Source organism: Lagopus muta, chromosome 24 (genome assembly GCF_023343835.1).
Source record: "Lagopus muta isolate bLagMut1 chromosome 24, bLagMut1 primary, whole genome shotgun sequence".
Lineage (NCBI taxonomy): Eukaryota > Metazoa > Chordata > Aves > Galliformes > Phasianidae > Lagopus > Lagopus muta.
The window spans coordinates 3869890-3892979 of NC_064456.1; the positions used below are offsets into that span (position 1 = coordinate 3869890).

Here is a 23090-nt window from a genome sequence, read left to right on the forward strand (position 1 = left end):
GCTCGCGCAGGCGTGGCCGCCCGGTGCGAAGCGGTGCGCGGACAGACGAGACGCGATGTCACGTGACGCGCCGCCGGCTAGAGCGCCGCGCGCGCCTCTACGAGAGCTCCGGCGTGAATCGCGATTGGCCGCCGCCGACGGCGCCCCCACGCGCGCGGAGGTCGCAGCCAGGTCCCGGCACGGCGCTGAACTGTCGTTAATACGCATCAACCACGTGGTGAGAGGACCAGCCTTTATTGGGCAAAGCAAAGCTTATTACAGCACAGTAGGAAATGCAAAAACACGGAGCAGCGGTCAGAAGAGAGCAGCTGTCAGAAGTCCTGCTGGATGTTCTCCTTGTTCGCTTCCCCGTGCTGTTGTTTGATTTGGGAAATCTCATTTTCTAACTGCACAATTGTTCGTTCAATCTCGTAGTTCTTACTGACAAGAGACACCCACCTGGAAGGGAACAATTTTAAGAAAGCTGTCAGGTGTTACCAGGGCTTACAACAATCCTCTGATTCAAAATCAAAAGAGTGGGACAGCAAGTTGCGGTAAAGCACAAGGACACAAACAACCAGCATCTATCACAGTATGTGACACAGCTGACACCAGGAGTAATCTGAACAACCACGGTTAGAAAAAGATGTTTTCAACAGTTAAACTTCAACATATAATCCAGGAAATGAAATGTTGTAAGGAAAAAGGGGCTAAAAAACACCAATGTCCAATATTTAGATAAAGAAGAGTTTAAGAAACAATCCACATGAGAAGTTCAAGCTGCTGTCACTCACTGGGTCACCCATTCACAGTGACCATTACACAGAGCTGAACTATGCACCCTCTAAAGCACTGCAAATCAACAGCAGCCATTTGATTATCTGCTATGGCAGTACAGAAAAACTGATGATGTTCTCCATAAGGGAATTCTATACAGGAAACACTCCTGGAAGGTGTACCAAAAATTCCAGCTACTCACGTGGATTCCATTTCTCGTAGCTTAGCTCCAGCTGTGAGCTGCATGTTCTTTCGTTGCCAGTTCAGATCCTGAATGCTCTTCCTGAGGAAAAAAAAAAACAAAACAAACAGAGACCTATGATTTTTTTTTTCTTCCTTATCTCATTTATTCAAGAATGTTTAAATCTGCTGCTTGAAATTCTCTGTCCTGGAAGTACCCACCAGGAAGCACTGGTGCAGCAGCATCCAACCACCACAAAGTAGTAACACAACATTCAGAATCCCAACAGAAGATTAAAAACATCATTTCAACAAAACACCTCCGTCCCTCAGTAATTTAGTAAACTTGCTAAAGCATTCACTTGAAAACAAAACTTAACATCAGGAAAGCTGAGCCAACTGCATGCTAAATAAAATGGTATCAGCAGTGAAAAGGAAACATGACTGCATTTGAGGGAGGTCTCTACCACGATTCATTCTGCTCAAAGCAGAGGTTCAGACAAAAACAACAAAGAAAAACAACCACAGACTTTGAGTGGAATAGACGTCGTAAATGCAACAGGGAAGGAGGGAGGGGAAGGTGAATCTTCTTTCCTTGGACCACTACAGCAGCATAAACACGGCTCTTTCAGAGCTGAAGGGGTGGGGAGTTTCTATATTCCTTCCAACTTCAGTATAAGGCTATGAAAAACCACTCACCGCAACTTCTGAAGCTCCTTCTGGGCTTGTTCTATCATATGAACCAGATGTCTAACAGCAGAATGGAAGCAAAGCACAAGAAAAACATACAGTTACTAGGTTAGACCCATTTAACCAACCTCCCATGTAACTGTTCCAGAAGAGTTCAGCATGCAACCATCCACTAAGGGCAAGCAGCACGCTTGTTCTCAGCACAGTCTGTGCCCTGCACTCCTGAAGGTTATAAGGTTATGGCAACTTGATAGCATTACAACATATGCAGCTTTAAGACAGACACCTTTAATAATCACTACATTCAACCCTTGCTGACACACAATGCTATAAAGCCACATCTGATAGTTGGTGGTGATTTTTTATTTTCAAGACTGTTACTGTAAGCTCACACTACTTCCACTAGAACAGTATTGAAGTATCTCATCACCTTACTGCCAATCTTCTGCTTTACACACTAACCTCACCTGTAACCAGCATTTTTTCCCCACTCTGTAACACTGTCTGTGCACAAACAGTTCTCTATCTGACAAATGTATGTAAGCCAGCAGATCACAGAATGAATCACAGAATGGCCAGGGTTGGAAGGGACCTCAAGGATCATGAAGCTCCAACCCCCCTGCCACATGCAGGGTCACCAACCTCCCCATTTAATACCAGACCAGGCTGCCCAGGGCTCCATCCAACCTGGTCTTGAACACCTCCAGGGATGGGGCATCCACAGCCTCTCTGGGCAGCTGTTCCAGCACCTTCAGATCCTCCACCCAGAGCCCTTTTCTTAAGCTGAACAGCCCATAGGCCTTCTCACAAAGGTATGGTTTGCATTCTTTTCACTTTTCTTTAAAGTTAAGCTGACGCTCCTTTGAAGCGTCATCGATGCTCCCTGTCTGCAACAGCCCCGCTGCTTCTTGCAGCTACACTCTCACATGTTTTTTAGCCATTTCAACAGTGAGTTCTGGTGAAGAGGATCAGCAGGACAGCGTTTCTACCTTCAACCACGACACCCCCATTTCACGGGCTGTCATTCCAGCCTCAGCCTTACTCATTGTACACCTTCCAAGCATTGCAGCCGTGCTGGGACATCAGCTCCAGGTTCTCGATGCGCACAGCCTGGTGCTCCAGTTGCGCCATGGAGTTGTTAACGCATTCCTGCCACGCCGTGATGTCGTTCTTCTGCCCGGAGGAGGGAGCCGGCAGTTCGTATCTGAAACGCAGCGCCGTTCGGATCCCGCTCGGAGCTCCGCGCCGCATTCCTCCCCAGCCAACCCCTCACCTCTTCATGCTGAGCAGCTCCAGGGGCTGCCGGGCCGCCAGGCGCTCGAACTCGTTCCGCATGATCTCGGTCTGCGGGGAGAGGGCGGTGAGGGGCGGGCGGGGGGACGGCGCGAAGGGACGGGGCGAGGCGGCTCACCTCGAAGGCGCTGCAGTCGTGTGCCGGCAGGTAGCTGAGGTAGTTCTTCGTGGGCCGGTAGCGCCGCGTCTCCTCCTCCACAAGAGCCGCAGCCTAACGCACAGAGGCGTCAGGCGGGAACGGGCCGCGCAGCACCGCACCGCACCGCCTCGGCCCGGCCCGCACTCACCGCCTCGCGCACGCCCGGCGCCTCGTAGCCCTGATCGAAGTAGGGCAGCGCGTCCACCACCACGTCTCCCGCCACCAACCCCGGTCCCGCCATGATGCGCGCGACTACCGCGCATGCGCCCACCCTCAGACCGAGCGGCGCTTCGCACGGCGCCTGCGCGCACCGCCCGGACCCGCTCCCGCCCCGCCCAGAGAGGAGAGGACACAGGTGGTTGGTTGCGGCACTGCTGCTTGTTATGGCGGCCCGGCGTGGCCGCCTCAGCTGTGGTAGAAGCTGTGAGTCCGGCTCCGGGCAGGGGTTGGTTCTCCACCCGCCTCCTCACTGCTCTCTGCCGTTCTACGGCAACGCACGTTCATTTCTTCTGGAGAAATTTCATCTTACTTCCTAGAGGGAAACAAAACAAAACAAAACAACATGTCAGGATTTGGAGACGTATCTTGGTCAGTGGTCCAAGGAGCTTCTGAGAGCAGGAAACCCACACAGAAGGACTTCTGTCCTGTGTTGCACGTACTGCCAAGGCTGAAATTGCCAAGTTTGGACAACTTTGGGATTAGACCACTTCCGCACATTTTATCCAAAGTCAAAACTTTTATTTAAAATAAATACCTTACAGTCATATCAAGAAATGGCCTGGGTTGAAAAGGACCACAACGCTCATCCAGTTCCAACCCCCTGCTGTCTGCAGGTCACCAACAGCAGCCCAGGCTGCCCAGAGCCACATCCAGCCTGGCCTTGAATGCCTGCAGGGATGGGGCATCCACAGCCTCCTTGGGCGAGGCAAAGGAAAGCAGCATGTGTACACAAGGCAAAATATAGGAGGGAAATAAAATAAAAAAGCTGTCTCCTTACCAAGAGTGCGAAGGATTCTGTTCATCCCAGTCGGCTCAGTCTCTGGAATGCTCTCCAGATACTCCAAGGCACGGACCTCAAAAAGACCTACAGAGAGAAAGCAGCACATAGCTGGGTGAGATCCTCCACCTCAGGCATCAACATCGTTGTGTGCAGGACCAAAGCCAGGAGGGAGACAAAGGCATCCTTTGCTTAATGAGATTAACTTTACTGAACACCTAGAAGGCCACAGAGCTATTACATATGCCAACAGGAAAACTTGCTGGGGCAAAAGGCTTTGTAAGAGTTAAAGATATGTGATGTGGAAGTGAGTTTGTAAAACAAGAAAGCCTCACCTTTGACAGCACTCTTACTTAGCTCTCGATCCTGTATGAACCCTGCAAACATCTGCGTCTCCATGAAAAAGTGCAGGAAGTGGCGCACATTGCGTGACATGTGGGATTTACGGAATGGTTCCCGCTGGAACACTCGCTCTCCTTTCTCTGTAACGTTCATGTGCAGGGAATAGTGACCAACAATCTCCACAAAGAAGTGCACAAAAGCTTCGGAGACCAGGGAGTTTAAAGGCATGTCACCTGTGAAGAAGATAGCAGAGGAGAAATGTCCAAAGTGACTCACATTAGAGGGACACTCCTCTTCTAAAAGAAGAGCACCAGATGCTTTTTCGGCTGGCTTTCTCAGACTATGAAATTTCAAATGGGTGTTCAATACCAAAAGAGACTTGGCTCAAGTGTTTAGACTCCTCGCCCATGACAGCTTTCTGCTGAGACAGGTTCCATTTTGAAGCTTTTCCAGCAGTGAAAGCATTCAGAATTTCTTTTCACCCAGTAAAAAACTAATAAGCAGTAAGTTCATAATAGTCTAATTCTTTTAAAGAGTGAGGCAAATCACAAAACACAAACCTAGTGGAAAATTTTCTTATGCCGATGACCATGGAATCACAATTTGTCAATGCCATTCTCTCAGGCAATTCAATACTTTCTAAAATTCTCAGATTAATTTGTCTGAAAGATTGTGTATCAAGACCAGCAACTTTGAAAATGATGTTAAATTATCCTCTGAAGTACAGAGAATTTACTCTATTCTCCATTTCAGAAAAACTTCCTCTCCATCACTTCAGGAAAATTACAGAAAACTCAAAGCATGGAAACTGATACACTTGGCCTAAGTAACACCAGAGTTCTCCACACACTGACTGTGAAAAGAGGAACAATTATTAGGACAGCAGATTTCTAATACATTCACATGAAATATGTTATCAGTAAGATCACAGGAAAATAGCTTTATAAAACGTTACTCTGTAAAGCTTATTTCCATTTGCACACTTCTGTGGCAGCAACTTGATAACTGAAGAGGTGTGCTGACTTTTCTACAGATATACCTTGTGTGCAGTTCTGCTCGTGCGACAAGATTTCATTTCGCTCCTCCAAAATTTGGACAAGTGCAGCCTGGAGCTTACGAGGCAGGATTTCTTCTTCATCCGATACCTAAACAGAAAAGTGATCATGAAAGCTTTTTTGTGTTACATCTATTCAACAGAAACTTCTCTGATGAGAAATACTCTTAACACGCCTAGAACAATTAGAGGGAAGTTACTCTGATGTGTTGCATTCTGGTGGAGGCAATATATTTGTCTTGTTGCCACAGAAATGAAAAACACTTGCCCAATGCCTTCTCTCTACAACTAGAATCAATGCATACATTAACACAAAACAACGTATACCAAATCCACTACACAGACTCAGGCTTATCAGAGCAGTGATAAAACACACTAGAACAACAATAGTCTGTTGAGAAAATATGACAAATGTCTCAACATTTTAGTGAGAAAACAATCCTTTAATACCTTTCTCCACTTGCAGGCTGCAATGCAAAATAGAACAGTAAGGCAAGGGAAAAGAGATGCAAATATCCTCCTGAACTAGTAACACTCCACTAAGTTCACAGTGACTTGTCTGGTGATGTAGAAGGCTTTTTCAGCACATTTAGTAAAGTTTGGGGCCAGCAGAGAATCACATGTGAACTGTGACAATTTCTCTCAGACTCCTGGGAAAACAAACACACCCTAGCTAGATGAGAGAGGGGAAAATCATGTAGAGAATAAGTCCAGAAAGACAGCCAGAATGCAACAAAGAATCCTAGTGGTCCACTTCACATGCTGAACCAAGATCCTCTTTTCAAATCCAGTTCAGCAGCATGCCTGGCTTACAGCGCTCTGTGCTGTTGCTCCTGCAGCCTCAGCCTGTCTGTTCCCTTCTCTAGTGATAAAAAAGGAATGCAAGATATTTCTTCAGCCACTGGAGTCTACAGATGAAAACAAGTCTTAACTGATTCCTTGCTCACATTTGTGGATCCTATTCTTGGCATGTAACACCACCAAGAGTAACCAGTGCTGTAATCTCACTCTTTCACTCACCTCTTGCAAAAACTTGTCAGCACAAAGATCAACAATCAGAACCTAGGGAAAGACAGACAAAAAATTATTAGCTCTTGTAACTATGTATGTTGCCATGCAGCAGGAAAAAAACAATAACTTACATATATATAAAACTTTTCTTTTGTCCCCAGTTTTAGGGGATGTCACACACAAGTTTTGCATGACTTCAGCCTGTCTATAAGAACAGTCAGTATTATTAATCTTTGATAGCAAAGGAATGTGCTGGCATGTATCTTGCAAGTTAAAAACTGTCTCAGAAAGGTTTAAGATGTTACACTAAGACAGAATCCACAGAGATTCTTTCAAAGAAGTCAGCCTAATTCCACTGCAATTGTCCCTCCACAGTGTTTTGCCCAGTTCTCACCTCTTCTACAGGCAGGTCTTGGAGCTGTGGTAATGAGCAGGAGAGAATGCCAATTAAGAATGGAGTCGGAGAGCACACAATATCAATCATAGAAGTTGGTAGCACTGGTATGTACGTGTGTTGCCAAGTGAAGGGATAAAGTATTGCAACTGCAGCATGGCCACATTTAGACAGGGTGCTAAAAAGTAAGGGAAGCACAGAAGGGATTGTCAGTGTCTCTTTCAGTGTTCTGCTACAGACATAGATTAGAAATGCTCTGAGGAAATGTAATTTATGTATGCTGCTTGTGCATCAGAAGAAGCCCCATGCAACCATTTATGAAGTCAGTTATGGGGAGCTAGGAATAGCATCAGCCCAGAGTAAAGAGGTAAAGGAAACATTCCCTTGTCTCCTCTTGGGTAAGCAGCGCACTCCAATTGTTAAGCATGCAAAAGTTTTGTGGAGAATCTGCCAAAAGCTTTTAAATCCTAATTATTTACAGAAAGTTAGACATGCTCACACATGAAACAGGCCCAAATACAAGAGAAAAAGCAACATGCCTCAGAAAGAACTGGTCACTCAGACTCATTCTTTACCTTAAATTGTCAGCAACAAAGATCACTCTCCTTTCCAGCAGGAGAGAGGCAAAGACCCGTATCATGTGAGAGACACTTAGGCACCTGAACAGGCATTCGAAATCAACGTGTTCAAGTCGAGAATCCGACGGACGGCAGAGTTTCATAACCTGGGAACAGCAGAGATGCAGAGTGCTGGATGGAACTGCCAGATCACAGCATTAGGCTGGATGAGGGAGGACCTGACTGGAAAGAAGTGTTGGATCCTCACAGGTTGAACCCACATCACCTGGACGGACAGTTCAGAGCATCTCAAAGGACTCTCAACCTGCTCTTCCTTTAAAAAAAGCAACGAATCACTTCTATTGTGCAGTTCAACGGGAAGCTGGTTTCTCCGACAACCTCCAGTCAGTTTGGAAATTACCATCAGATCAATGATTTACAGACAGCATCACCCTACAGTGCAGTTTGCAAAACGCCACTTTGCCCCACAGACACCAGTCAACACAGGAAAACCAGTCCTGAATTCAGTTACCTCATTTCCTGCTCCTGGCAGGAAGCTCTTCACAGTAATAGTGCGTCCGGGAGCAGGGAAAGGCGCCTCCATTACGCTACGCATAAATGGGTGGACGAGGGCTGGGGACATCTCTCGCCTTTTCTCCACTTCATCTAAAATCTGCAAACAAATCAGACTTTGATTCACTGCATGCTGGTTAGCCCAAAGAAATACAAGCCTATGTTATGTCCCATTCCATAGCTACACGTGAGGGGTCCAACACAGACTCACAGCCCTCCTTCCTCCTTGCCCTGGGGTTCTTGTGTAACCTCTCAAATGTCCAAACAAGCAAATGGTAATATGTAACTGTAAGTAAACTCTCCATTCTCAATTCCATACTGCTTCTACTAGAAGAAATCTCTTATGTGTTGTAATCAGATACTCTAGTTAGATGGGGAAGAAGGGCAACATCTCATCCAAATCATCTTTCTGAAACACTGTTCTAGTAACTCACTGATCCAATTATTAGAAATCATCACAAATTCGCCCCTGTACTCTTCTGCAGGAACTGCTCTGTATCTGCAAGAGCTTCCTCTAGTGTTTAGTTCCTTATCTATTCTCCTTACTGTGCTAGGAGAAACAAGCTGAGATCTTGCCCTGGTTACCTTCTTGCCCACAAAATAAATGATTTTTCATTTCCAAGTCATGAAAGAAGAGGACAAAGGGACACTATTAATATTAACTAGTATTAGGAGCCACTTCCTGACAATAATTTGCTGAATTTTCTGTATAGCAGCTGACAAGTCCCAGCCCTAGTATAATTATTTGCCCGTCAAGTACAAAAGTGGCAAGGAAGCACTACACTGATGGACTACAACTGCTAAGAAAATTCTAGACTGGAGAAAAGCATCCAGTTACTTCTTGGTGCTTGCTGGCTGTCAGACCCATATCACAGATGAATACAGTTTCTCATCTCACCTTGGAGAAGAGGTTGAAGCAGCCCAGGCGGCTGACGATGCAGTACACCTCAGGAAGGCGCTTCCCTTTCCCTTCTGGCTGAAAAGCAACAGGACCAGTTATGCTGAGAGCATGGATGTGAAAAACAAACTAACACACACAGTGTAGTTGATGCACAGTATTCCTTCTGCTGCAGTACCCTCGACACTTCTGCCTTGTGGGATTCCTGAGGAATAACCGGCTCCAGGAGTTTTCACACCCAGAATTCACTTTACTGTATTGCTGGGCATTGTTACGCTCCTTCCCTTATGCAATTAAATGACTGGTAACCTCAGCAGCAGCAGCAGCCCAGGAGCTGCCTAACCCACATGGGAAATTACTGCTGATTCATATTCTGCATTTGATTGTGCATTTAACAGTGCTTTCTTTACACTCCACCCAATACACAGATGCTTACCAGGAGCTTCTTGCAGTATCCAAACCAGCGGCTGCCATCCTCACCCGTCAACACAAAAGAAAATGTTTCACTGGGAAACCAAAGAAGAGTCAGGAGTTAAATTCACCATACAGTTCAGACGATTGACTAAGTAAAATGTGCTCCATACAGACTATAAGGTATCCTTCTGATCATGCCAAATACCCCCTCTGTAATGAGTAGCCAAACAAAAAACTCATAATAAAGATGATCAGACAGATGCAGTACCTCTGAGCCCACCTCCATATCTCACCTTCCCCCTTCACAGGTCTTAGAGATTCAGCCTTTCCATTTCAATGGATCCAAGTTGAAGGAGGGAAGATTTAGGTTGGATGTTAGGGGGAAGTTCTTTACTAGGAGAGTGGTTGGGCCCTGGAACAGGCTGCCCAGGGAAGTTGTGGATGCCCCGTCCTTGGACGTGTTTAAGGCCAGGTTGGACGGGGTCCTGGGCAACCTGATCTGAATGTGTATGTTTGGTGGCCCTGCCAGGCAGGGGGGTTGGAACTGCATGGTCCTTGGGGTCCCTTCCAACCCGGGTGATTCTGTGATTCTGTGATTCTTTCCCATTTTTCCTTGCTTTGGCTGCAGTTCCTCAGGTCCAGGAAACTTCTACATATCTAAGGCTTCAGACCCACCTCAGACCCATCTGTACATAGCAAGTCTTTACCTTTTAAGGTCTGATGCAGGAAACCAGTCTTTGGGATCTGGAAAGCAGAATTTGGGAATGACCTTTAGCCTCTCTTCAGTATCCTTTGACTGTCTGAAGCGATGTTCAGGCTGGAGAGGTAACATATATTTAAAGTCACTGAAGTGTGGTGCACAGCTTCAGCATTTAAAAGAAAAGGGGACAGTATCTTCTTGATTATTCGAAGTGCTGAACCACCCGGTAGTTAATCTACAAGTATGGGAGAAAGCATTCTCACTAAAACAGATTCCCAGTTCCCTCTTGCAACTTAGCTGCTGACTGGACCTTTTTAAAATTACCCAGCTGGCTGCGGTAGGAACTGAGTAAGATTCAGAGCCATGGCCAAATTCACAGGAGAATGAAGCACCCAAACAACTGTTGTGCTATTTGGCAGCTTGCCTCACTTCTACTCCTAGGAGATCTGAAGACAGGAAAATTCTCAATTCTTAGAAGTGCCCAGAAGAGGCAAAAAGGGAGGTTTTCAAATGATAGAGATTTCACTTCAGTATGAAACATCCCTGAGAAGAGCAAAGTTCATTCCGTACAGCTGATATTTTTAGGACTGTATTTTCAGTCAGCACATACATTCAATTCTACCCATTAATTAAGACCTTGCTCTCTTTCTGGCTATAGTCCCTTATTAATTTTGTGAATCCAAAACATGTACATGTCAAACACAATGAAGGTATTTGCACACAAATCCTTATGCTGCTGGACAATAACCTCCCTTAATGAGCTTAGGATAACACTCATAATAATCAGTGGATTACTTCTGACAGCACAGAAAGAATTCTTAGAAATAAACAGCTGCTGTGTTTTATGCAAATGTTTCCATGCCAGTCTTACCTTGCTGGGAAACTGCTGTATGATTTGTGGTGTGTATTTTATCTCAGATGCCCTTTTCTGTAGTGACACTACCACAAACAGCTCAAACAGCTGCTGCTCCTGGAGCTCTATTAAATCTCTCTCCAACGTTTGGTAGTGTGGGTTCCTCTTGGAGGCTGACTGCACCAGTAGCAGGCCCCTATGTCGACCTGAAGAAAGGGACAAATCCAAAACCAGCCTGTGACTTTTACGGCCAGAAACCTATTAGTTACAGAACAAGAACTGTCATCACCTTCATTAAGGGAAAAAGGGGTCGGTGCATCTGACTAATGCCACAGAACTGCTGCATGCTATGGGCTTTGGACTCCTGGGTCCATTTGTCAAGTTCAGAGCAGTTCCAGATAAAGGAGCAATTGCCCTGCAGCAACTCTGCAAATCTCTTTGCTTGATAACTAGCATTCTCCTGCCATGTCTTCCATACATCCCAGAGCAACACTGCTAGTTGCTACCAGATTGTTGGCTTTAAACCTGAAGGATTCAAGAGAAGTGGGTGAAACAGAAGTTGATTTGTCACTGCAACAGCTCCCAGCCTTGGCCACACTAACCCTCAGATGCTCCCTTTCTCTGTCTCGGCAGAAGCCACAACTTGTCAGCATGGCCATCCCACCAGAATCTTTTGTGTTGTGCTGTGGGGATAGGACCAGCCCTTATGATTCACTCACTTTTTGGCTGGTTTTCCGTATCACTTTCATTTCCACTGGTTTCACCTGAAACACACACAGTTTTCACTTATTAGCCATGCAGAAGGAAGATGGGCAACACCCTAACCTGGGAAAGACAGAGAACTTTAGACTCATCAGATCAACATCACTCAGGTCTGCTCATCTATCCTGCTCAAGGCACCAGCAAAGAACAACCACTACTGGCAAATGTGCTACAACAGTGAATTCCAGGAAGTAGAGCTGATTAAGATCCCTGTTTCCAGGATGCAGATCAGAGGCAAAGAGCAACCAAGTGGTTATTTGAAGCTGCTGTAAAAGTTAACAGAATATACTATGAATTGCTGGACAGAATATACTATAAATAGAGATTGTACCACTGCTTGTAGTTTTTAAGTACACAAGAATATCATTGTAGAGGCACAGAAAAGTAGAGCAGTCACAGAGAGTTCTAGTGCCAAGTGGTTTTGTTCTGTTTCTTTGAAAAAGCACTTGGAATCATTACTCCAGCTCTTCAGGTTCAGACTACAGGGGAATCTTCCACCTGTACCAGTGTCAAATCTGTGCAAGTCAAGTGTTCCCAGTCCTACTGGTGCTGAAAGTCCAACAATTCCAGTTGCAAGACATGGGGCTCAGCACTGTTAAGTCAGCCCAGAATGAGCTGCAGGAAGTCTAAGAGAACCCCAGCACATACAGAAATTGTGCCACTCAACAATTCTGTATCAAACAGAACAGTGCTGGAGAGCTCTGTACCTTTTGTTGGAGGCATTTCCTTCCCAGCAGGACTGAGCAACTTCACCCTTTTCTTCCCACGCTTAGAAACAAAGATCTCCTGTATTTTTAGTACCATCTGAAATCCAAAGCAGAACCAGAGATTAGTAAGGGGATCCAGAGAACGGACCAACGGACTAGAGCCCAACATCTGTCATCTGGGACTACAATACTTAGGAAAAGTTGCTGAATCCCTGCCAGGGACCTGGCTCAGAGATTGCTTGCTAGAATACTTTTAGCAGTTAACTGAGTAACGAATGGGCATAGTTTCTGCTGCACAATTACCATTAGCACAGCCTGAAGTTGACACTAAACCATGTATACATTCTGGAAGTTATATTTTGCTTGTAAGACAGACAGCAGAAGTGGCAAACTGGCTGGCATCAGATCTCAGTCTTCTATTGCAAAGGCCCTTGCAAGAATATCTTATAAACCCTCCAGCTCGAAAGCCTCTGAACTCCACAAGCTCTCAAGTACCCAGATTCTTTCTAAGCCCAATGAGAAGTAGAACTCCCCCCAGTGTAGTTCACTTTTTATGCTTAGTTTTGGTGGCTTCTGTTGTTGTTAACTGTCAAATAGCTAGAGTAAGTTCTCCAAAACACAGGTTGAGCACAGAGCAAGGCTGCACTATGTCCTTGTCCCAGGGCAAATTGCCAAAATTAACAGATTAAGTACTTTCATTTTGCACAGGTAATAAAAGACAATGGAACTGAAGTGGTCTATGCTGCAGGCAAACACAGACTCAGTCTGCTGGAAGAAAAACTTTGGAAAACAGCACAGTTCAAAGCAGACTACAGACCTAGAAGAAGTGTCAGCGTTTGGCACTCCATGTCAGCACTGCTAACCTTCACTTCACTGGTCACAGAGGCCTTAAAACCAAACTCATAAAGCTTTCTGTTACTCCTGTCATAGGCCTCTCTGCACTGTTACCCTCATTTGCAGGTATACAGTGCTGCAGGCAGCTCCGTGATTCTGCACGTCAGAGACTGCTATCACTTCACTGTGAAGGATTTACTTTAAATGCAAACAGCAGATCAAGTTCATTCTTGTCTCCAGTTAAGAATTCATTAAATGCTCCTACTGGATGTAGCAGGGTGTGCCCAGCCATTTGTCACCACAAAAACTGCATAAAAAGGAAGATACTCAGAGAGAGAACCTGTTTTTCAGCTCAAGCCTTTATCCCCAGTTCAGCAAACTATAATTAGCTCTTCTCCTTTTCAAATGTCCTCACACATGTTGTCTCCTGGTGTTCTGCTTTAGACTAATACGTCCTAAAAATGAGGCTGAAAGGAAGAAAACAGACCTCAGGAGGTGGTGCTTCCCTTGCAAAATCTGCCTTCTTTTCCCTCTACCATCCAGCATTATTGAGAAGTTTTCAATTTCTGTTCTCATTTTTGCACAGTTGAGTCACCAGTGGAAGATACTGGGTGTGTTTAAGGCTTCTTATGTGCTTCTTGAGCAATAACGTTTTTTCTTCTTAGACTAAAACCCTTTTCTCAATCTCTTGAGTAATCTTGGCTCAGTTCCCTAGGAGCAGTGTGCTTCCTGCATGAAAATTATTACCAGATTTTTGGAGTAGGTTTGCTTTAGGAAACATTACACTTTCCTCCTCCAAAAGAAAGATATCCTCCACAGCATTTTTACAATCTTTCCAGTATCAACAATTTTCCAAGCCTGTACTTTGTTTAAAAAAAAACAAAAACAAAGCACATTCAAATGTTCCTTGATATTCCAAAACACTTAACGTGTGAAAAGCATTTTGCAGATGTCCAATTATACTTCACAGGCCTCTGCAAATTGTTCAAATTGAGCACATGTTCTGAAGAAATAATGATCTGCAGAAGTTTATGATTTTATCATGGCAAAAGCAAGTTGTTGTCAACACTACAACTGGAATTGGAGTCCTGCACACCATGTGCCACACATACAGCACACAGTGGTAGCTGCAGCTGTCCTTCCATAGCACATGCTTCAAAGTGTTAACTAATGCCAGCATTTAGAAAGTTTCCAAGCACGTCAAGTGAGAATCAGAATGAATCCTGTAGTGCAAAACTGAATTACAGGCCTCTCTCACTAATCAGAAGTGTGTCAGTATTTTGCACGCAGGCAGAAAGGAACAACCAGAAGCAGCAAAGGGGAGAACTGTAGGAAGGCTATGGGAAATGGGCTTATCCCAGTGAGGTGCAGCTCACCTTTGGAATATGGCAACAGCTGCAAAAGCGTGTTCCCAAAGTCAAGAACCACAAGCCAGAATGTCAAGTAAGCAAGTGCCCAGCCTTCTCACAGCCCCATGCTGTCAGCCATTAACAGCTCAGTCCCTGCAGTGAGAACACAGGGCTCAGCCTAAGAAGCCCCCAGGAGAAACGTATGCACAAACAGAATAGTACAGGGCTGACCCTTCAGCTTACAAAGAGCTTCCTTGCCTTCCTGCATTGCATTCAGTATAAAACGTCAACGTACTTCGTGGGAAGAGGCTTTGCTGACTAGGAACACTAGGAACAGCTGGTATCCACAGATAGAACTGGTATCCATTTGACCTATTGCCCCATTTGCAGATTATTCATAAACAAAATTACTACTGGCCCACCCAGAACTGGCTCTCTGTTCTTCCATTTCCCAATACTTGCCCTACTCCTTGGAGGAAAATGGTTCAAGAGAAGCATTTGTCCACACAAACAGCAGTGCTAAGCAACATCCACCTGCCAGACATATGAAGCACTTAGAGGTGCTGGACAAAGAAGCAAGGATTTGAAATACCATGCAAGAAGAAATGTTTCATGCTTAAATCTCACCCAGGGCAAGTTCTTTCTCCTGCTAGTAGCCTCTACTGCTCGGAACAGCTTCCAGTCGGTCAATGTGACAGGCAAGGTCGTGTCCTTCACAATTTTCCCTTGCAAACTTGTCAGGGAAGGCTTTAACTCAAAAGTCTTGCGACTGAGGAAGGAAGGTTTTGGAGGAAGCTAGAAAATAGAATCAGAAGGGATGGCTAAGCATGGGATAAAGCTCTGGTCCAAGTTCAGAGGTAAAAAAGTCAGATTATGATTGATAGATTTCCTGCAACTTCCTGCACTCCAAAGCTTTCTCTCCCACCCCCATCCTGTGATTCAAGTGATACATTCAAGTATCACATTTAAGCACTCTTGATTCTATTTTTCCTTAATAATTTTATGAACAGTCATTGCCACGGCTGTTTATTACCACTTATATTCACAACGAGCAATAAAAATAAAAAGAAAATAAAAGGAAAAACAGTGACATAGCACTGACAAACTAGGGTAGAGGAGGAACACAAAACGGCCCTTGTAAAGATGACTCTTTGTAAACACACGCTGGTTGAATCCCCTCACCCTACCTTTGGAGCTCTATTGGTGCTTTGGGAAGGTGGTAATTTCCAAACAGATGGGACCTTCCATAGGGGTAAAGGCAGCACTCTGATATCTTCATAGGGGTTCTCTTTTTCAGGACCTGGAAGAAGCATTGAATGGGGGATTTACAGAAGAAGCTAAACTTCTGAATGCTTGCAAGGCAAATAAGCAAGGAAAGTCTGTGCAGTTGTCTGCCAAGGTTGAACGGAGTCTGAAGAGACACCAGTTTAAGGACGGATTAGGCTTCTACCACCTAGAGGTCCACCTAATCCATTACCATAAAACTGGCAAGCAACATGGATCAGAAAAGTAAAACATTTCTACCACTGTGGAGAAAGTAGCTCAACTGCAAAGCAGTTAGTTGGGTCAGTACCCGCACAATATCACTGCAGCACTCAAGCAGGGGATGTGAAGAGCTAATAAAGAAATCAGTTTAGCACAGGTGAATTCTAGCAGCCTCCCATGACATCTGAAACCAGATACAGACAGCTATCCTGCATGGTTATTCACAAACAGATAATTATTAATACCAACGAAGAACTCAGATGGGGAAGACCATAAAAATCACAGAACTGGTCAGGTCCTCAATGCATTCTCATCTTCATTCCTCCCTCCCCAGCAGTTTAGCTACCCCTAAACAACGTGAGTGTACCCCCAAGAACAGGCACATACAGATAATGTCCTCATAGATGTTGTCTTCTGACTGTGTGTAGATGAGCCTGGCTCCTGCAGTGCCATCTGCTTCTTCTTGAAGTTTACGGGACCTGGTGGCAGACACCCAGTTGCGGAAGCCCTGAATGTCCTCAAACTCAAAGGATTTCCTAGAGGAAAACCAGCATAACATCATCTAAAGACAACATCATGTACAAAGGCCATTGAGTTGTACTATCCAGCTCACACGGACTTTGACCCCACTTGGGGCCATCACATACATGGATGCTCCACTCTGGACTCTGCCAATCAAGTCCTGCTTACTTACTCTGGAAGGTTTTTAAATTTAAAAAAAGGAGTTTGAGGCTCCATGGCTAAGCACACCACAAGCAGACAAGGTAAATCCCATCCCATCTTGTCACAGCTTTTGCAGACTAAGTACTTGCAGCAGTACTCTGAATTAAGCAGTTTTCTACAGGACCTCTCCTCTACTGTTCTTGCTAAAGGAACCTTTGGGAGTTGGCGTTTGCATATATTTGGCCTCCAACCCAAAATAATGACATAGAGGTCACAAAGGAGCTGACTGCGATTTAACCCATCATCACAAAACTTATGGGGCTTGCTGCACACCTTGCCACTGTGAAAAAAGGATTTAGGAGTCCAAGTCACATCTCCATTCATTGTGTTTACACTCATCTCTAGCACAGCTGCCCTGAACAGCTGCTAGAGGAGCACCTGACAGCCTCCAACTCTAAGACAATAAATAACAATTCTCCAACAGAACAATTTTTCATTCAGAGGAAAATTTGAACATTTAGCAGCAATACTGCCACAAGAGAAGGCTACTCTGTAATCTACAAGTTGCAACTGAGAACAAGCTCTCCCTGGGGTCGGCAAATTGTCACTCATGTTTCAAAGTGTGGGATTGATAAATGTTTGGGGCTTTGAGCATTTAAAAGATTATCAGCAGCAAAAGCAATGTGTACAGAATGTTAGAAAGGTGGTACTTTCATCCAGAAATATTGTCTCCTCATCAACAGTACTGACCATCATCTCCACAAGGACATCATGGCAAGCAAGCTGTTTAGACCCATGCAGAATCTGATTTAATGGAATGAGTTTCATAGATGACAGATGAATCAACATACCTCTGGATTCTTCCTCGGATCCTTCTGCTGACTGTTCTCTTCTCCAGATTGTTAGAAAACGAAACCAGATCTCCTCCACGTTTCTTTTCCAGGGGAGCTTCCTTGGTAGCACTGGCATCGCTGCAGCTGCTGGCACAGTTTTCTGCAAGATAGCGGAAAGTCCTACGGGGCTTGGGTGGCGGGACTGCAGCCAACTTCTTCTCTTGCTCCACAGCCTCCAAGTAAGAGTTTTTCACATTCCTCTCTGCCCCACAGAACAATTCCACTCCTTCGGCTTTCCGTTCTCTTTCTGTGAAGCCACAATTCCCCCACTTCTTCTGAAGGTCCACAGGAACTGGCAGGGCTGTGCTAGGGTCTACTTTCCTCCAAAGCCCTTGCAAAGTGTAGAAGTTGCCTGGGGGCAATGCCTCCCCTGGGTCTGGGAAACCTGCTTGCCATTTCCCATTCTCCTTGGCCTGGGGAGCATGGCTGCACGCACAGGACTTGAGGTCACCACAGTCAGCAGTTTGCAAGCAACTCCTTGCATTTTCCCTGAAGTCCAAACCCAAGTTCTTTGGATCTTTAGACCCAGCCTTTCTGCCCTTCTCTGTATCTTCAGGCTTCACTTTGGACAGAACATCGCAGCCTGGATCATATTTTACTCCAAAATCATTCAACTGCTGTTTCTCCTTGCTGGAGCACCCTTGTGTTCTCCCTTCCCACTGGGAGATCTTCTGTTTGATGTTGCGGCAGTGGCTCCGAGAGAGGGTCTGCACAGCAGAGCGGGAGAAGCTACTGTCACCTGTCTCTGTTGGGTGCATGGCAAGTGCCAACGTGCTTACAAACACCCCATCTCCAGTTCTGCCCAGTTTCACCTGTGTCTTGCATGCATCAAGCTGGCATGAGACTCCAAAGCATCCAGGGGCATCCAAGAGCCCCTGAGTCCTGCAAGAACTGCCTCCTAGTGCAACCTGAGGACAGAAAAAAAGAGAACCATCAGCTGCATTCCAACCATGCACAACACCAGGAGTTTCCAGCTGTACTTTGGCAACTGCTGAAGAACATTCCTCCCCAAACCACACACTCAAGACTGCCTTTCTTAGTGCACTCTTCACAAAGCCTGCTGCTGCTGAATATATCTGGGAGGGCTAACAAAAGGAACTAGAGGAACTGCAGCAGAACTCCCAGCCAGCTCCTTTGCAGCATACTTGTACTGATGCAGGCCAAACAGGAGCGTTCTGTTTCTCTGATGCTCAGCACTGCTCAAAGCACCTCAGGCAGCCCACAGTGCTGCTGCAGCAGCACATCTCCACTGGAGCTCTCTAACACTGCAAGATACAAGACACCATGCCAGCTCTATTGACAGACAACCACATCTACCTCTCCAGCGTCAGCAGTAGCAGGACGGCTGCTGCTTCACACAGGCAGATTTGCATGGCTGTGTTGACTGCAGAAGAGCTCAACAGCACAAGTGAAAACTTGTTTGATGTTCTGCGTGTCAATACCTGATCTAACTTTGCCAGCAGAGAAACTGGAGGGCAGTGGCTGGCAGTCAGGGGAATTTTTAGGAAGACAAACAACAGGAGTCAAAAAGCAGAGAAAACCGGTGAATCGGGAAAAAGAGAGCTGTATTTAGATCAGCAGAGAAGGAACACCAAAGAAATGACGTGATTTCTCCAGCAGGGTCCTGCAGCAAGAAAGGCAAGTGAAACTGCCACCTTACCACCAGGGAGAAGTGGGTTTGCTGCAGAGATCCAGCACCAACAAATCTGTCACACAGCTCCAGCTGGCCTTCCACACTTTGTACCAAAGCAGTGTTGCTTGCTGTGGCAAAAAGGTCACTGCTGCCTGTCTTCAGAGAGAACAACATAGGTTCCTGAAGACAAGCATTTTTTATCATATTGTCCCAGACAGTTGCGAATAATCCTCCCAATTATCACTGAGAGAGTTTTAAACTAGAAGAGGGGAGATTGAGGTTAGATGTGAGGAGGAAATTCTTAACTCAGAGGGCGGTGAGACCCTGCCACGGGCTGGCCGGAGAAGCTGGAGGTGCCCCATACCTGGAGGAGCTCAAGGTCAGGCTGGATGAGGCCCTGAGCAGCACGAGCTGGTGGAAGGGAACTGGCCCGTGATGGAGTGGGGCTTGGGGGGCTCTGGGATCCCTTCCAACTCAACCATTCTGTGGTTCTATGATTAATGAATGGGCCAAATTTAGACTACACGAGTAAGCAACTGAGCTGAATATATATGCTGCACCATCAGCCCTCTGCCCCCTATCAGCACTCTGCCATACCCTCAATGAGCTCATACAGGCACCCCTCCTGACCATCACCATACCCTGTCTCCAAAGCAGTGCAGGCAAGCTGCTCCTGTGCACACAGCACTGCCAACTGCAGCACAGCACAGCAAAGCACAGCACACACTCCCTCCTCACCAGCAGCAAAGAGCAGGCAGGGGACCAGCAAACTAACGGGGGCTGTCGATCCCATCACACGGGAGCAGGAAAAGAACAGAACAAGCCTAGGAATTACACACAACTGTTAATAAAACGGAAACCACACCTACAGTCCCATCATTCCTGATTCCTTTGGCCGGGGTACTGCTGTGCTACCACACCCCACGGTGAGACCCTAGGCCAGGCTGCTCCTCTGCTGCTCACAGGCAGCCCCAGGCCTTTGCCCTCTCCTATAAATAGGGCATTGTTTCTAAAACATCCTGAGCCAGAGCAGATCCATCCTTCCTCAATCCCTGTCTGCACAGCCCTGATTAGCAGACAGCAAAGCAACTTTCCTCTTCCCTGCACCATTGGAACTACGAGAAAAACAGTGCTCTGGGCTGCTCCCAAGGACCTAAAAGCACAGGCTAGCCAGCATGCACGGTATCCAATGGGAAAAGCCAGACTAGAAGATTTGGGAACAGAGCCACGTTGTTCTGAGTGCAGCAGCAAAGGTCTACCTAAGGTATGTCACTGACCTTTGCATTATCACACACAGGTAGAAACACGTGATTCCTTGTTCATCTTAAATGAAGGCAACAGAACACAAGTTCAAAGCACCTCACTCTCTCCTGCTAAGTGCTGCTCCACCAGCCATAGTGTTGAACTGCCTTCCAAAATAACCCATCCTCCAAGGAGAAGAATGCAGCTCTTCACCTGCACAGGCTTGCCAGGCAGCCAGCTGCTATCAGCATACAGGCATTCAATCTAAACTCATTACATGAACCAGGGCCAGCAGTAAAAGCTGATATTTAGTGAGGAAAGAGGAGTCTGGAGTGGTCTGACCCATGCCTGATAGCACCAGACACAGCCTGAGACAGGCCAGTGCGTAGCTTAGAGAGACACACACCAGGCAGAGCTCACCTGAGCCAGGCAGCCAGCACTTGTACATCAGGGACCACCCCACATTCTTTTCACAGATTAACCTGACTTTCAGTGACTGCTTCTGTCTCCATGCCTCCTTCCAAACGCCTTCAGCAGCACCAATATGCTTTCCAGTACTTCCACAAAAGCCAAATCTATCATCCCTATAGCATTAGTACTTACAGCTGCATAGAGTAGCCAAAAATACCGAATTAATTCACTGGAAGCAACAGCCACAAGCAAGTACGGCAGAAACAGCACGCATCTCTCGCCATAAGAGAGACAGCATGGAACTAAGAGGGACAAAACAAGTTTACTCAAAGCAGACAAACAAGGCACATTCACAACATACGACAGGTAGCCCTTAGTCCTCTCCCAGTTCTGAAAGCAGAGAGCATACTAAGCGCTTTCTATACAGTTTCAAGGCAGCTTAGTTTCTTGAAAAAAAAAAAAAAGGACAGAATTGTTGCCAGTACTGTTTAAGAATAAAGCTGAGATCAAGCCCACCCACTGTGGGTCCCTACAACGCCCCTCAACAAATCATGCTGGCAGCTAAATAGCTAAACAAAGACACCAGCACACCACCTTACCTTATCCTGCTGTACAACAGGCATGAGAACAAGCAAATCAACAATCTGGCAAGCCCATGCAGTTCTGAAGCAATCTTTTGCTCCTTTTACGAGCCACGTGGTTCTAAGACACCTAAGAAATGACAGAACTCCTTGCCATTAAGCCTCCTCTGTTGGTAGCCCAATACAAGACAGCTTCTGGTCTTGGGAAGGCTAGGGAAGCTGTCCTAAAAGGATGAGGGGACAGCCAGTGCAGCAGGAAGGACTCCCAGAGCTTTCAGCTACTCTCATTCTGTTCAGCTCCACAAAAGACCTGAACTTTTTCTGAACAAAAATGTGTCATTCAGATGGCTGAAAGACATAGGCAGAACCAGACAAGCAGATTTTATATCAAAACAAGTAATGCTTCAGGAATGTGGTGTGCTTAGTCATTTCCATTTCCATCCAAAGCAACTCTGATGATTAACTCATTCAAAGCTTCTGCTTCACAATGTGGAACGGAGTCCCACCTGACCCCATACCTGGCTATAGAACTGATGGCAAAAGTATATGGCAAAAAGGTTAAGTCTGACTTTGTGGGTCCTGCAACTTTTGTAGGGACGAGGAAGATTTGACTCATAAGGGATGAAATTCCACTTCCTGAGCTCCTCAGACACACTCTGCACTTGCCTTTTCCCTGAGCAAACCAGAATCCGCAGCCACAAACATTTTGTGGGACAGCTTACCCAGGTGTCTTTCAGGGTCTCTTTCCTTGCCCATCACACCCTCCCCCAGCAGTTTTTATTGTCTGCATGCTCAGACAGCGGGCAATTCCCTGCAGGCCTGAAGGGACAGGACTAAAGCGAGATGGGGAGAAACACCGCAATCCCGGACAAACCGCTGTCGCCGCTGCAGCAATCGCTGTCTGACGCCTTTCCCTCACCCCCACGACCCCCGCACCCCCTCTATCCCCGCAAGGACAGCACACGGGATCGCTCGGCAGCTCCTCTCCTCCACACCGCGATGTCCGCGCCTGCCCTTCGGCCGCCGGGACGGGCGGCACCGAGCGCGCACGGCCGTAAGCGGGGGTCCTGCGGGGCCGCCTGGCCGCGGCTGTCAGCAGTCCTTAACGCAACGAAGGAGCACGAATACCTAACGCTCGTGAAGAACCGGTCCGCTAGCGAAGAGTTACGGAGACTTTGCGAGGGGCAGCGGTAAAACGCGGCCGGTGACTCCTGCGGCAGCACGGTGCTGCGGCGGACATCGCCTCCTCTCTGGGTTCATTCGCTCGTCCCCACCCCCCACAGCCAGCGCTCTCCTCCACTGCGCGGGGACGCGCGGACCCTCCGGGACCCGAAGGTCTTGGCTCGGGGCGCGCCGTGTCCGGCAGCACCGCGCACCGCGGCGCAGAGCAGCAGCACGACGTTCGCAGAGCCCGTGCTCTCCCGTGGCAGCGCCTCCCGCGTCGATCCGAGGCAGGCAGCCCGCGGCCTCGCACGAAGCCCGACCCTCACCCCAGTTCCGCACAGGAGTCCCGTCCGCCGCCCCGCCCCCCCAGCAGCCCCCACCTCCCCGCGGCGCTCCTCCGCCGCTACCCGCGCTCACCCCCGCCCGGCCCTGCTCGCGGGGCGCTCCCGACGCACGCTCAGCTCCCGCCCTCCGCGCCGCACAGCTGGTCCTCCCCTCCCTCCCTTCCCCGCCCC

At 47.0% G+C, this 23090-nt stretch overlaps 2 protein-coding genes across 7 annotated transcripts; both read right to left on the reverse strand.

Annotated features, from left to right (window-relative positions):
* Positions 1-218: 218 nt before the first annotated feature.
* Positions 219-3418, reverse strand: BCAS2 (BCAS2 pre-mRNA processing factor). The gene is made up of 7 exons (XM_048926092.1): positions 3207-3418; positions 3038-3130; positions 2900-2970; positions 2669-2830; positions 1636-1686; positions 959-1039; positions 219-438 (listed from the first exon to the last, which is right to left on the reverse strand). The coding sequence occupies exons 1-7, from the start codon at positions 3297-3299 to the stop codon at positions 312-314; spliced, it is 678 nt and encodes a 225-aa protein (XP_048782049.1). The 5' UTR covers positions 3300-3418; the 3' UTR covers positions 219-311.
* Positions 3418-23060, reverse strand: DENND2C (DENN domain containing 2C). Of its 6 annotated transcripts, XM_048926087.1 has the most exons (20): positions 19205-22311; positions 18357-18452; positions 17503-18251; positions 16376-16524; positions 15691-15803; positions 15131-15298; positions 12321-12417; positions 11571-11615; positions 10870-11057; positions 10006-10115; positions 9321-9390; positions 8885-8962; positions 7946-8086; positions 7432-7580; positions 6857-7034; positions 6472-6513; positions 5437-5542; positions 4391-4630; positions 4056-4142; positions 3418-3590 (listed from the first exon to the last, which is right to left on the reverse strand). In XM_048926087.1, exons 1-20 carry the CDS (start codon positions 19379-19381, stop codon positions 3559-3561), a joined length of 3015 nt encoding a protein of 1004 aa, XP_048782044.1. In that variant the 5' UTR covers positions 19382-22311; the 3' UTR covers positions 3418-3558. The 6 variants fall into 6 exon arrangements, with proteins under 6 accessions (XP_048782044.1, XP_048782047.1, XP_048782046.1 ...); XM_048926090.1 differs by lacking the exon at positions 19205-22311 and adding an exon at positions 22993-23060 and having other exon boundaries at positions 17503-18452; XM_048926089.1 differs by lacking the exon at positions 19205-22311 and adding an exon at positions 22540-22895 and having other exon boundaries at positions 17503-18452.
* Positions 23061-23090: the final 30 nt, after the last annotated feature.